The sequence below is a fragment of the Mercenaria mercenaria genome, chromosome 19 (genome assembly GCF_021730395.1).
Source record: "Mercenaria mercenaria strain notata chromosome 19, MADL_Memer_1, whole genome shotgun sequence".
Lineage (NCBI taxonomy): Eukaryota > Metazoa > Mollusca > Bivalvia > Venerida > Veneridae > Mercenaria > Mercenaria mercenaria.
Genome location: NC_069379.1, coordinates 12,485,576 through 12,500,669, shown reverse-complemented (window position 1 = coordinate 12,500,669; position 15,094 = coordinate 12,485,576). Strand labels below are relative to the sequence as shown.

General features: G+C 35.2%; 1 protein-coding gene and 1 non-coding gene across 2 annotated transcripts; one reads left to right on the top strand and one right to left on the bottom strand.

The window, feature by feature from the left end:
- The first annotated feature begins 5,156 nt into the window (after positions 1-5,156).
- Trnap-ugg (transfer RNA proline (anticodon UGG)) lies at positions 5,157-5,228 on the top strand. Its single transcript has one exon. It is a non-coding gene; the product is annotated as a tRNA-Pro (tRNA).
- A 3,072-nt stretch (positions 5,229-8,300) lies between these two features.
- On the bottom strand, positions 8,301-14,046 carry LOC123542554 (uncharacterized). Its single transcript, XM_045328459.2, has 5 exons — positions 13,862-14,046; positions 11,572-11,709; positions 11,065-11,151; positions 9,771-9,895; positions 8,301-9,440 (listed from the first exon to the last, which is right to left on the bottom strand). The coding sequence occupies exons 1-5, from the start codon at positions 13,965-13,967 to the stop codon at positions 9,279-9,281; spliced, it is 618 nt and encodes a 205-aa protein (XP_045184394.1). The 5' UTR covers positions 13,968-14,046; the 3' UTR covers positions 8,301-9,278.
- Between the last annotated feature and the right edge of the window lie 1,048 nt (positions 14,047-15,094).

Genomic DNA, 15,094 nt, shown 5'->3' with positions numbered 1-15,094 from the left:
TCGCGTTGAATGCCGTGTGTCGTGTCCTGTGTTGCGTTGATTGCGAGAATGAAGAACTATTCGTCGAAGTTCAAAATTATATAAAGCATACTAATCGTTTTGAATAGTGATTGGATGTTCATCATTAATAGTCCTTAATTACATCCCTCGTGACTCTAAAACTCGTTCTTAATCCTTGTGGAAACTGGCATCAACTTCTTCAATCTGTTCGAGCTATTTTCGTCTTTCTTATAAGGTCTTTAAACAGCCAAAACATAAATATTGCTCATTTACATTGTAGTTTGCTCCTTTAGGTTATAATTGTCAGCCGATCAACTTTTATATGTTTTTTGTTAGGGGAGGGCATTCATTAATGTTTTAAGAACTTGTTGCTCAACCCTTTTTGCTTTACTTCTTTATGCTGTGTATATGTTCTGTTATTGTAAATATGTATAGAGCAAATAAAATATGATTAAACTAATGAATTACCTCGACATGCGACAATTCCGCGACATTTGCGCTATAGACTGCTGTGTGTCGTTCCTTGTTGTCGCATTGAAAGTCGTGTCTCGTGATTAAGAAATTTAAGCCGACAGTCGATAACTTCCAAGATTTGCGCGACAAATTGCCCAGTGTCATTTTACATTGTCGTGATTCGCGTTGAGTGTCGTGTATCACGTTCTTAGTGCGACACACGACATCTCAACGCGACACACGACACGACACACGACATTCAACGCGACATTCACGACACACGACATGACACTCGACAATAAACAACGATATTCAATTTTTACTGCAATATGTTTTGCCAAAACTTAGCGCGACAGTGAGCCATTCAAATGTTAAATGTCGTTTGTCGTTGTAAATTGTCGTCCTTCGTGTTGCAGTTGTGTGTCGCATTGATTGCATCACCCGACACTCATTGCACTGACAGGATTCCGTAAATATGTATGTATATTTTGTTGATCTCCCAGTTGAAAATAAAAATACTTCTAACATACTTGTTTCTATTCCCTGTTTAAGTAACAGTGGTACCGGAAACGTTGATATGTTTCCATTCATCATATCGGGTGAGTGACTTCATTTAACGTGTGTTGTTGAATTCATTTTTACATCTTTTCATCGGGAGTTATGCACTTGTTCTTAGAACCTACAGTCGCACAATATTTCCGATGTAGAACTTGTGCATTTTTCCCGAAACAAAGCTGAAAATAATTATATATAACTCAATCAGGGTGTAAAAAAAATGAAAAGAAAATCATACCTCAAGGATACAGTTTAACTTTCGTCAAATTTCAAATAAACTTTCTTAAACACACCAGTTTTTAAATAACGAAAGCATAAAGATTAAAACACGGGTTATATTAAATCCAGGGTTTTTTTTTTTTTTACTTTTTATTCATACACAATATGTAGTATATCCAAAATATATTTAAAGTCATACGATATTGTGCTGACACTCATTTGTGCATGTATCGTACAGGAGCGTATACGATAGCTTCATTGGAAAAAAAAAAAAAAAAACCTTGGCACTCATAGTCCCTGTACGTCTGAAGTATTTTATTAGCTAGAAATCGATGTAAGGTAACACTTTTACCACAATTCATACACACACAACAATAATACGTATAAGAGCTCCGTGATTTTGCAGGGTTTGTTTTTCCAGATTTTACACTTTTTCCATCAGTCATGTTTGCTCCCGAATATTTTGGATGTATGCTGATCTTGTCTTTTGGCACTGAAAATTCACAAGGGGAAAAAAATAAATCAGGGGAAATAAAAACCCTTTACTGAACGTCCAGCATGCCACAGTTTTTTTAAGTATAAAAAGGTATGAGCTTGTGATCTCCCGTACTCTACCACTAGGTTTAACAAGACAAAGTTATATTTTGAACAAAGCCGCAACCATTATGATGTCTAACTCTTTCTTTCTGTTAGGGTATACACCATTTTTGATAACTAGGACTTTTCTGTTTCTGTTATAGTTAATTAACACAAAACGTTTAGTTAAGTAACAAATAGACATATCAATAAAGTTTTAGTTTACTAGTATACCTCATTTGATACGCCAGTGGATCGTGTGCAAATAAAATCAATTGTTCGAGCATTAATTACAGGTACAACATGATATCGGGTATACCGTTAATCATAAAATCGTATTGTTTGGTGTATAAACTGTTTAACAATCAGAGATATTGTTTCATACAAAAGCATACATGCCTATTGTGCACATAAAATATTCAGTTTTGATCAGGCTTATTCGTAAAGTTCACAGTATTATACTTTATGTGTCGTGTTCACTTACAGAGCAGACCAGAAAGAAAAGGTCATTATATATGTTTTAGAAAGATATACTCTTCCGTTAGGCATACTATGAGGAATTCTGTAGGCAATGGTTAAAATATGCAAGCCCATTTAAATCTAAAACGCGAAAGTGTCGGCAAATGAGTTCTATGCATGTTGAATAAAAATAACGTTTATGCTAATTCATTATAGGTTGATTACGAAGCAAGTTTTATAACTTAAATCAATCACTCTCGGCATCTCATTCCTAGTTTCCCTTTTAATGCTGAGTGCCAAACAAGGGAGCTACTGGTACCATTTTTCACGTCGTTGGTATGACGCGGCCGGGGACCGAACCCATGACCTCCCGCACTCGAAGCGTACGCTCTACAACTAAACAATCGGATCGGTGAAACGTAAACAAACAATATCTGAATGTACAGTATTCGAAGATATAAACAACTAAAATGATGAATGAAAGTTGTTTTAGAAATAATTCTGAATGTGAAATCACACAGTGATACATATTTTTTGTTTATTAAACTTTACCCTACTAAATTTGTAAAATGGACAGTTCAGTTTGGACAGTAACACTTATAATTTAAGGAATTTAAAGGGATGTTCACTGAAAAATTACTAAGTTGACTGAATATCGACCATGATCAGTCAATACGGATGTGCAGGCTAATCTTGGTCTGCACTTGTCGCACAGGCAGAATCCTTTGCAGCCAGCAGGCATAAAATTAAGCAGAAAGATACACATTGACATTGCAGATACACATTTTAGCGTGCACGTGTAGTTGAAATGACATATAGCGTAAAGTTCAAATCCGTGCTGTCGTCAGGACCGGAAAGAGACATACGACAATAAAACTCCGGTCAAGTATTATAGTTTATACCGTACTGTAAAGGTATGTTTTTCATCAAGAAAATAACTTTTTAAATAGCAAAAGGTATACTATAAGGAATAAAGAACAACTATTGATTTTTATTAACGCATCCGCGCAGTCTGGTCATGATCCATGCTGTTCGCTAACGGTTTCTCCAATCCCAATAGGCTTTAAAAGCTGGTCTGGATCCATGCTGGTCGCAAACCCACTATGTTGGTTTTCTCATGGAACGGCTCATATAATGGGTATTGGTAAATTACAGATAGGCTGGTTATATTACTAGAAATAATTTCTTAAAATAAAGTTTACTCTTTTATTATAATAAAGGTTTGTTGACGGTTTTAAATCGTATGTTACTTATGCCATACAGCAATGTTCTCAAAAGAAATCAAGCAAAACTCTGAAAATAGGTATATATTTAAGGGCAACTTTCTTTGCTTGTAATTAAACGAAGTATTGTAAATTAATCTGAAATGAAATCGATCAATCGAAATGTTAGTGTAATTTTAATTCACATGCATGCTTTGCATAACAAAGCAATTCAAGGAGCATTTTATAAATGAGCCGCACCATGAGAAAACCAACATAGTGGGTTGGCGACCAGCCAATCTGACTAAAGCACTTGATCTTCTAAACGAAGATCTGAGAACGACCCATTCACATTCGTCTTCTGTATATTTTGGATTTCCAGTATTGCTATTTTTATTTTATCCAATCAGACGACTTGTTCGAATGTCAAAGAGTAAGAAAAATGTGCAGTCATTCTAGGGCTCGAACCCGGGACCGCCCGCTTACAAAGCAAGTGGCCTACCGACTGAGCTAGCCGGCTATCTGATACATTACGACATAAGAATTGTAAATGTCAAAAGTCAAGGCTACAGGTAGATTTGCAAGATGTTGTAAGTTAGGCTCTGATTGGCTAGCGAAAGGGTCGTCAGAACGAGGCTATGAATAGGTCGTTCTCAGATCCTATGCGTAGCGTAATAGGAGATGTACTTCAGTCACATTGGCGACCAGCATGGATCCAGACCAGCCTGCGCATCCGCGCAGTCTGGTCAGGATCCATGCTGTTCGCTAACATTTTCTCTAATTGCTATAGGCTCTGACAGCGAACAGCAAATAGCTCAAATTGCTGGTCGCAAAGCCACTATGTTGGTTTTCTCATGGCACGGCTCAAATAATTGCCATTACTGTTTGTGAAATTCGAGCAAATTGATGTTAATATTTTATGTTCCCCACCCATTGCTTTTACTTGTCTCTGACTTTGAGATACATGTGTTTGGTTTTCAACCTCTTTTAGCTTCAATGCCAACGAGTTTGTTTTTATAGAAATAGGTATTAGAAATTCTATGTTCTTGATTTTGAAACCTATGTACTGAAGTTTTACACGCCGATGCTTTTTGACCAAGATGGTAAAACGCTAAAGGTATTCTACCAGTAGATCTGTTTTATAACAAATCTAAAGAAATATTTGTTTTTATGCCCCCGAAGGGAGGCATATTAGTTTTCAACTGTCCGTCTGTTTGTTCGTTCGTTCGTCACAACGTTAACTTTTTGCATGAAAGCACTTTACTCGCAAACCACTTCACCCAGGACCTTCAAACTTCACATGCTGATAGTACTTATTGAGTACACGACCCCTACTGACTTTAGCGTCACCAGGTGAAAGGTCAAGGCGCTGCGGGGCATTTGTCACCATTAGTGACAGCTCCTGTTTTTTTATGTAATATTTATAGCAAACATTAAATATGCAATAATATACCTGTAGTAGAACAATATAGCAAATGGTCCACCATAGTGACGGCCATAATATATATTATACGTTTCTTTAGAATTCCAGCAACATATCTCAGCAATGTGCCATTATATTTTTCAGGACCTTTTCTGTGCTTCTTATATACTATTTATTTTACACCAAAGGGTTTATAAGACCAGAAATTAAAATGACAAACATAAGAAAACGTGTCTACATACGTGTTATTACTAATTTTAAAATGGCTAGCCTCGGTAGCCTAGTGGTAGAGCGTCCGCTTTGGGTGCGGGAGGTCGTGGGTTCAATCCCCGGCCGGGTCATACCAAAGACGTAAAAATGGTACTAGTAGCTTCATCGCTTGGCGCTCAGCATTAAGAGGATAATGCTAGGAATGGTCAGTCCGATGTCAGTATAACACCGTGGGGTATCATGCCACGTGTCTACGGCGTGATATTCCAGTGAGGCAGCACTATAAAGTTGGGCATTGTGCTCACTGCTACAAGTAGACACCGTCGTTTATATGACTGAAAAATTGTTGAAAAAAACGTTAAACCCGAACACACACACACACACACACACGCACACACACACACACACACACACACATTTTCATGGCAGTATTTTCAGAACATATTGTTTTTCTTATATGTAACATAACATATCAATATGTATTTTTTTTTTTCATTTTTGATAAGAAGACATATTATACTAGATTACCATGTATGGTTTTCATATCATTGAAATGTTCTAAAGTACTGAAAATGAGGTTCCAAGATTCTATTGTTTATATAAAATAAACAAGTACTATGCCCCAACGATAACTTGATATTTACAAACATGACTATAAATAGTTTAAAATGGAACATAGGGAATTCAACATTTTTCTAACATGTTACAATCTAAATATTCTAGATTTTGTAGCATTTACGAATTAGCTCAGTGGTAAAGCATACTGTCCATGTTCAACAGATCTTTTGCCGTGTGGGTTCGAAAATCAGCATCGACAATTCATTTTTATTTCACTTTTGCATAAAAAATAAGATTCCTTCATGAGTTCTGTGACAACACGACAGAGAGGTATCTAAAGGCGATATGGCAGATCAGATTAGTTTATTATATATCAAAGATGACATTGATTGAATGCATGCACTTAAGCCATGCAAATAATGAACATACTATTGAGTTATATAAAGACATATATACTAATACAAACCATCAAAGAAAGAAACAAAAATACGGAAACAAAAATGAAAACGAATAGGAAAAACAAAACAAAAATCAGAAAAAAATCCTCATGAGGATTCGAACCCACAAAACGATTTGCTTATATCCAGTTGTTGTCTGCATTTTACCCAACTGAGTTATGTTGCCATATACTTAGTGGATGTTTAAAATGAAAGAAGTTCTAATATTTGCTCGTCAAGTAATGTGCAAGCATTATGTAGAGATGGTACCTAAAAATTCAAATTGCATCTGATATTACTTTCTGTTGAAAACTTAATACTGGAGTACATCATTTATATAATGGCTTAACTTTCATACTTCATTTTTTCATGCTGAAAGGCAATATTTAATCCGAAATATTTGGTCCAGGACCTACTTGGAAAAGTGAAGCCACTGACAGATAACTCTTCTAGGACTATTTAGTTATCTGAATAAATTATGCATAGATTCGGATGTGTTTCTCAAAGCTATAGTTTACTTCAAGATCTATGAATAATCATTCAAACAAAAAAGTTTAGTACATGTTAGCTTTCATTTTCAAACGAATTCATTTAAAGACATTCTTTTTATTTATTACTGCCGATAATTTACAGGTATGGTATGATCATAGAAAATAAAACATTATTCGTGAGAAAAAATATAAATAGACTATATGAATTTTACGACATCGAATCCCTCAACAATTTACAAAATTCGTTTGCCAAGAATAATCAAGGCCTCAGAATGTATGAGTTAAAAACAGAGCGATATAAAAATGTATATTCTATCTCATTGTCACACTAAAACCATACCAAAACCTGTGCCGAAAGTTATTTCACTTTTTATGACACGCACCTTGTGTTTACAAATGTACCTAATTTGCAAATCTACAGAAACGTGCGGAATCCCATTTACCTTGCGGAATCTACCGTTACAGAAACTTCGGTTAATATAATGCAGATATGCTTTATAAACAAAATGGTAGTGTTAGTTAATAAGAAATGACAATCACCTTTCTTTAGCTAATCAACCAAAAACAACGAGGCCGATGTCGCTGTCAAACATCCCCGTATTTACTGCACGGTGCTATGTTAAATTATTGCAAGTGTGAGATAAGCGATATGTGCTTTGGTTTTGCACATGATTTGTTGTTGTTGTCGTTGAATCCATAGCCTTAGGTACCATCTCTACATTATGATTATTATATCAGTTATCATGAAATAGACTTGTCCTCTCGTTTTTGCGGGAATCACGTTATCATTGGGGATTAGTAACTGAACTGGTATAGTATAACCATAAAGATAAACAAGTGCTGAAAACTACACCGAATTTCTACATATGGTTATCTGAAATTTCAGCAACACTGGGACATTATTGCAAATGCACCGAAACGAAGATATATAATAGTTCTTTGTAAATGGTGAATATTTAAAGGCGCTGAACTGTCCGAAAATGCGGACCTTTTATACAGTTCTTTTCCGGAATTCAATGTATACATCAGCAAACTGACAACTGTATTGTTACTTATATACATGTTGTATACGCTGTTCAAATCTCATGTAGAACAATCCTTTCTTTTATGACTTGATGTTGACTGACTTTTTTTTCTCAAAAGGTAAAGCTAAGCGTCAACGAAGTTCAGGTGGGAGGAAAAAGTAGATCACTAGGCTGTGGTATGTCTGTAAATAGACCGTCAACTAGGTATGAATATGTACAGAACCTTTTGTATAGTTATACAAAACAATTAACTTTCCAATTCAATGGGTTTGAAAGGCGACTTTCCGGGTTCTACCCTTACCATAAAACTGCTACCCTTTACAGTTGTTCAAGTAGTCAAGAAAACAAATAACTTTTTTACGGACTTAAAGTCATGCACTGAATGTTTGCATTTTTCATTACCTACCATTCTGCTCACCATTTATATGTATTTTTTTCTAATCGTTGGAAACATGTGATCACCTTATTCCTGAAAAAAAACACATTTAAAAAAAACCTTAAGATAGGATTTACTGCTACAAATGACATGTACATCTTTAGGCAGGATTTACAATTTAAATGAACATGTAAATCTTTAAACAGGATTAACTTCTAAAATGGACATAGGCTTCTTTGAATATGACTCACTAAGTTAAACGTAATATTCTATAGCATATACTATGGCTCAAACGAATTATTCATCAAACCAAGAACAATTTTTATTCTATTTTTATTGCTTTTTTTTATTACACACACTAAGTAAAAGTAATAAAGTCGTCAACGTTAACTGCGAGCGTGGCATTATCCGATCTTAGTTTTTAAACAAAAGATAATAGGTAATGGTAGATTTCCCGGAAGCACAGAACACCAAAAACACAGACCCAGAGCCACGCATTTACATAGCAGGCCCACAACAAAAAGAAGCTGTAACGGAAAAATATTTCAGACGGGTTGCTTCAAACATCCAACAGATACATATTAAATTATGTTAAATATTGATGGAGGGGACGGAAACGGCAACGGGCGAAATGGGGTCGGTGGTGGGGGGGGGGGGGGGAGCGTCCGTTGGGGAAAGCCGAACAAGGACGAACACACAAGGGAACGCCATGTACCCTAAAACAGTCGCACCACAACAAGTTTATTCGGAAAAAATTGTTAGAAATCCTGACAGAGTAACACGAATTATATCACAGTAAACATTTAGAAACTTTTAACTCAACTGTCCATCCTTTACTAATGTCTAATATGAGCCTGACTAACAGGATTCTGCACACTATGCGTAAAATTTCACAAAATATGTACAATACGTTTAAAATGCCACATGTGTACAATATGGATACACTATTTGTAAGATGACGCAGTATGTGTACAATATGTGTAAAATGGCTCAATATGTGTACAATATGTGTAAAATGGCTCAATATGTGTACACTATTGTTAAGCGGCTTTTATGGGATTCTTTGGACTCTTACCATTCAATAAAGTGATACTGTTATTTCGTAACTAACATGGGAATATATAATACGGTCACATACGCTAATTGAAGGAGATAAAAAAAGAAGGTGTGGAATAAATATAACTCATATAAAGAACAAGAATTTTAACATGCAAGTGTCAATAACATATTTCAACAATTTGTTCCGGCATATAAGTGGTTGAAATATTGAATGAGGAGAATCGATTTTTGCATATTAGCTGTCGATCCCCTCAAACATAACAACGGTCTCCTCGTTTTCAGCTCTGGTACCATGTTCTTCAACCTGCCCCAACTCAGTTTCTCTTATTTGGTTCACACCATCACTGGTTGGTATCTTGAAGCACCCAATTTTAACGTTGAATTGTGTGCGTCTAGCCTAAAAGTTATTCAATTAAATAATAAATTGTAAATATTATCAATTTAGTTTACTTTACTTTAATCAAATTTTTATTGCTTAAGAAATACGGCAATACAATGCTATACAATGCATGCAAATAAATCATTAAACAAACAAAAGAATGAATAAATAAATACTTATAAGTTTCCGAAAAAAAGAGCAAAATATTAATAATCAGTTAATAATTTATATTTCTACACTGCCTTTAGTTTTGATTTTTTTTTAGTTAGAACCAGTTCAAAAACTTTAAGTAATTAAGTTAGTCTTAGTCGAACTTGGCCAGATTCCGCAATGTCACGTGATGTTTACCTGAAAGGAGACATAGACGCAACCGGATAATTGCTGAACATTAACGTCCTTGACTTCTAAGCAGACATCTTTAATTGCCGGAAAACCTGGTATGGATCGTCTGCACACTTTCGGTGGATTAGGACCTGAAGGAAATACATCAAATTATAGCAAATATAAGCAAACGTTCATGACTAAAGGAAATATTGCGTGAATGGTGACTTGTTTCTGACATACCGTACTTTTAAGTGTTCACCTCCGACAGAGCAACAACACGAAAAAATCATTTTTGGCGCCGCTGCTATTATGTCGTGCCCTGGCAAATACGACAGAACAAGATCATGACAGAATGCTAGTTTGCTGTCTTCTCATCTTCCCATGTTGCGAGAAGGCACTGAAAAGTACCTGTGATGCAAATGCGTCTTAATAATTGCCAAATACGCCTTAATAATTGCCAAATGCGCCTTAAATATTGCCAAATGTTCAATAACAGATACTTAGCACTTTAATCTGATCATCAAATGCAAAATGGAAGACCTTTTCAATTAAGCATGCACATCTAGTTTGTCGTAAATGTTGTCTCCATGTCCAGTGGGACATATCCGTTGAGCCCGTTTTTTTAATCTTTTTTTTTTTTTTCGGGGGAGGGATGGGGGGGGGGGTGGGGGAGGGGGTATTCAGTAAAGAAGAGATATATGCTTTTGTTATGATAATGACTTATATTTTCCGTAAAAAATACTATGAAAAAAATTATGTTGTTCCAAAACATTTATTTAACAAAGTTATACTTAGTTATCGATGCTTACATAAATTACAGATGGGAAGTGATAACTTTAAACGCAGTATATAAGTCTAATGTCACTTAAGACAAATTGTCTTTCAAAACAGTCTGAACGTCGGAAGGTCGATCCGACGACAAGTCAATTTATAATTTCGAGAAACGTGTATTTCTAAAGCAGTCTAGATACTATTTGAGCGATGTTAAAAAAAAAGACAGACATAAATAAATAAAAAGGGCGTTGCCCACGACAGACCTGGAACAGTCGTTCTGCGCAAGCCACTAAATCGTGATCAGAACGTACGACAGAAATACGCAAATTATTGCATGTTTAGTACGCACTTAACTATATTTGCACGCATTTAATGCATATCGTGTGTAATATAATTACTAAATATTTGGGTTAGTATTAAAACGGTTACAAAACATACAAAATATTAAAGATACTAGCCATCCAAATTGCTTATATCCGTTATATATATCAAAGGCGTTCCAGGACAGTTTTCAGCCAAAGTCTAGAAATAAATTATAAATAACCTGTGACGACTGTTTTCCCTATCTGTTCGTTGTCAAGAGTAACTTTTATCACGACACCAGTCTTCTTTAAGGTTGCTTCTAAGCAGACTGAAAAATAAAGTAATTCATTTTTTTACAAAAGAGGAAATCTGTAGCCAAACCAACAAATCGCCTCACACATTTTATGGTAAAAGTTTCAGACTAAAGTGAACTGTTTTAGCTTAATTTTGTTCACGTTAAAGTGGTCCATCTTGTCAGCCTTTTTTGGAAGTTTTCTACTTTCTGCAGAATTTTAGAATATAATATTGAAAACATTTAAGAAAAAATGTCTTAACTGATTCTTGATACTTGATACAATTTATTCTAAAGTACACTGGGTCCAAATCATTTTAATCTCGGCGACGATTATAATTTTTTTTTGTTTCTACATAACGGTACCTACACATAATGATATTATATATTTAAGAGCTGCAGGTCGGCATGCACTCTAAATCATACAACGTTACATAGAAATAAGCCGCAGATTACCGTCATTTCCATGTAAATCCCTGCAAAACTTGCATCTCCCTTTGCTACAGCCTTGAACAATGTCGTCATATTCTTCACCGGAAATGACGTCAGAATAGCCAGAAACGGTCCGCAGAATTTCATTTAGTTCGTCTGCATCTGTACGTACAGAAATTGAAAAAAAAAGATTAGCTTCGTGTCATAGTTAGTTAACAGCCCGTTTTATGCTGTTGTTAAACATGATAACAAAAGAAATACAACTTTCAACCAATTACGCATAAGGCAACAACTTTCATTTAGAACGAATGCCTTTGGTTTTATATTTTGCAACAGCTGGTTCTCGGTCAGCTTGCCACTACATTTGAAACTGCACAGAAAGCAAGGTTAAGAAGGCCTCATTAGGATTTGAGGATTCAACTCTGGCTTCGGTTTTTTTCTTTGTAATGTTATCGTAATACGGACTTGTCGAAGCAACCCAGAATTAAAATACTTATAATACAACCATTCGGGATTTCTGCTTCTTAATGTGCGTCTCATCTAATAAAAAGATTATTTGAAAGTTCAATTAAGATGCTATAGAGTATATACGTACACTGTTTAAAATCTACTTCGCGTCGTACACAACCGAGCATTTAAAGGCACTGGCCTCCAGATTGAACGACAAAACAAAAAAGAAACAAAGAAAACAGGTATCAGGAAATATATGCTTTATTTTTAAGAAGGCTTTGAAACTTAATTATTGACGGAATATATTTTATATATACACATGAGAATTACTTGTTTTTACTAATTTTTTCACTGACAATCGGAAAGCTTTTGTAACGTTTTACTCGACGTAAACTGCCTTAATTAAGTCCATCTACAAATATACCTCTGAAGCGGTAATGGTATAGACAGCGGAAAGGTTTTTTCTTGCCCCAGTGGCCCGATTTTGATTCCCTGTGCGGGCTTCTTTTTTCTTAATTTGGCATTTTTAAGTAACAAGAGCTCATATTCTAGTATTCATAACATGACAAAATTTCAATTTAAAAAAGAAAAATCATCATTTTAGCTCGACTATTCGTAGAATAGTCTAGCTATTCTACTTACTCTGGCGTCGGCGTCGGCAATGGCGTCACAACTTGATTAAAGTTTTGGGTCAAGTTTCATAACTCTGATCTGCATTTTGGCCAAATTATGCCTCCTTTTGGACTTAGAAAACCCTGGTTAAAATTGTGCATGCAAGTACATACAGCTAGTACTAAAAGACATATAGATTTGAAGCTTATTTTTTCTTTTTCTAGATCAATATCCAACATCATTGGGTCAAGTTCCACAACCCTGACATTTGTTTTGGGCAAATTATGCCCCCTTAGAAAATCCTGGTTAAACTTTTACATGCAAGCTACTATATCCAAACCTAATGCAGATATTGAATTGAAACTTCACATGTGTCGTCGGGGTTGTAAAAACTAGTTGATTGCACTAAGTCGCATAACACTGACCTTTATTTTGTCCAAATTATGCCCCCTTTTGGACTTAGAAAATCCTGGTTAAAGTTTGCAAGTACATACAGCTATTGCTGAAAGGCATATAGATTTGAAACTTATTTTTTCTTTTTGTAGATCAATTACCAACCTCACTGGGTCAAGTCCCATAACTCTGATATGTATTTTGAGTAAATTGTGCCCCCTTTTGGACTTAGAAAATCCTGGTTAAAGTTTTATATGCAAGTTACTATCTCCAGAACTAATGCAGATATTGAATTGAATCTTCACATGTGTCTTCAGGATTATAAAACTTGTTGATCGCATGAAGTCCAATGACTCTGACATGCATTTTTGTCAAATTATGTCCCCTTTTGAACTTAAAACTTTATGTTAAAGTTTAGCAATGCAGGTACTGGATTCAAACTCTTTAAACATTTATTAATTTGGGTAATATGTTCCTGCTTCTGGGACAATATTTCGAATAGTCGAGCATTGCCTGTCTTACGGACAGCTCTTATTTTCCAAAGTGTAGAGGTCAGTGCCTCTAATAAGAAAGAAATTATATATAATGTGCTTATGTTTGAAATAGGGTTCTTTTGAGTAACAAATTTTGAAGTTTCGTTTTATATGCCTTTTTGCTGTATCCAAATATAATAAAAAAAATGAAATGTCCAAAGACAATGTTCGCTCGATTCTGGAAATCTTTAAATTACTTTTTTTCAACTAAACTAAATTATTAGTCAATATCTCTATTGATAAAAATTTCAAACATCTTCACTTTTCTATGCATCGTTTTAACAGCATTTTACTTTATAGATGAAATCAAATACAATGTTCCATACCTTCAGAATCTTCTGTCAAAGACAGTGAAGCTTTCTGTACAATAAGAGTACGCCCCGCAGCCAGAGCCAAACAGCCGAAGAGTAACGCTATTTTCAATCCCGCCATCCTGAAAATTTGTAAGCGATTCCGTTTGGTATTTACTCTTACTGTCAGCGTGCCTCGATGAACCCTATATTTATACCCCAGCGTCGAAAACTTTTAAAATGAAATATTCCATTATTAATTAAACGCGCACGTGCTGGCAGATGCATTTGTCCAATTAAAACGTTTCCTTGGTTACTTAAAATAGTTCTGAATCATTATTAATAACTGCACCGGAAGGATCAAATTGCAAAATTAGATGTATTGTTCTATTTATAGTGTATACAAACGCCGCACCTTGAAATGTTCAAAGTAAAAGTTAGGGCAAGGACACAGAAAATGAAAATGTATACTAATAGGAAGTTGACCCCACACGCACTTGCCAAACCGGATGTAGATAACACAAACGGAACACGCTTCATGCTTCTAAATAATATACACCGTTCTGCGCGAAACTTATCTGCTCTTTGTAAGCTATCTTACTGATTTTCAAGGAACACATTTCCGGTTTTCAGAAAACCTTTGATAATTGAGTTTTTGTATCAGGAGGAAGCAGAAATGTTATAGAAATAATTCAAATTTGCCAACTTCTTCATAAATAACTTTGGGACATCTTTGTTTGTTATCGAAGGAAGTAAGAAAATGAAATCAGAATTATGTTTTCCAGAAAATAAGTTTGTATCATGATCAAGGCAATCAGTGTATGAGTTGTACTTACGAATGTTCCAAGTCTAAAAGTAAATAATTATGTTTACTGTCAGACTTGGAACCAGTCTTGCACACTTATCGTAAAAAAAAATGGTATTCTTTGGATTTAACGGAAACCCATATGCGGGCTGACAGCTACGACCAAAGAATGCCGGGTTACTTATCGAGAATACATAATCATACGTTAATTCTGAAGTTCCCAATTTGAAGCCATCCCTACTTTGACCTATTAAATTCTAAATGTATTTATTGGCATTGTGTACATTTTGTATCATTTCTGATGTCTTTAACAGTTGTTTTGTCTATGTTGTTCAGAACTACATTTCTGTGCGGAGGTGTTAAAAACTACTCCAGACTGGTGGTCATGACAGATGTGTATTGAAATTTAAACATAGACTGAATTCTTACGAAGGCTTCCCTACTTTGACCTGTTGAATTGTAAA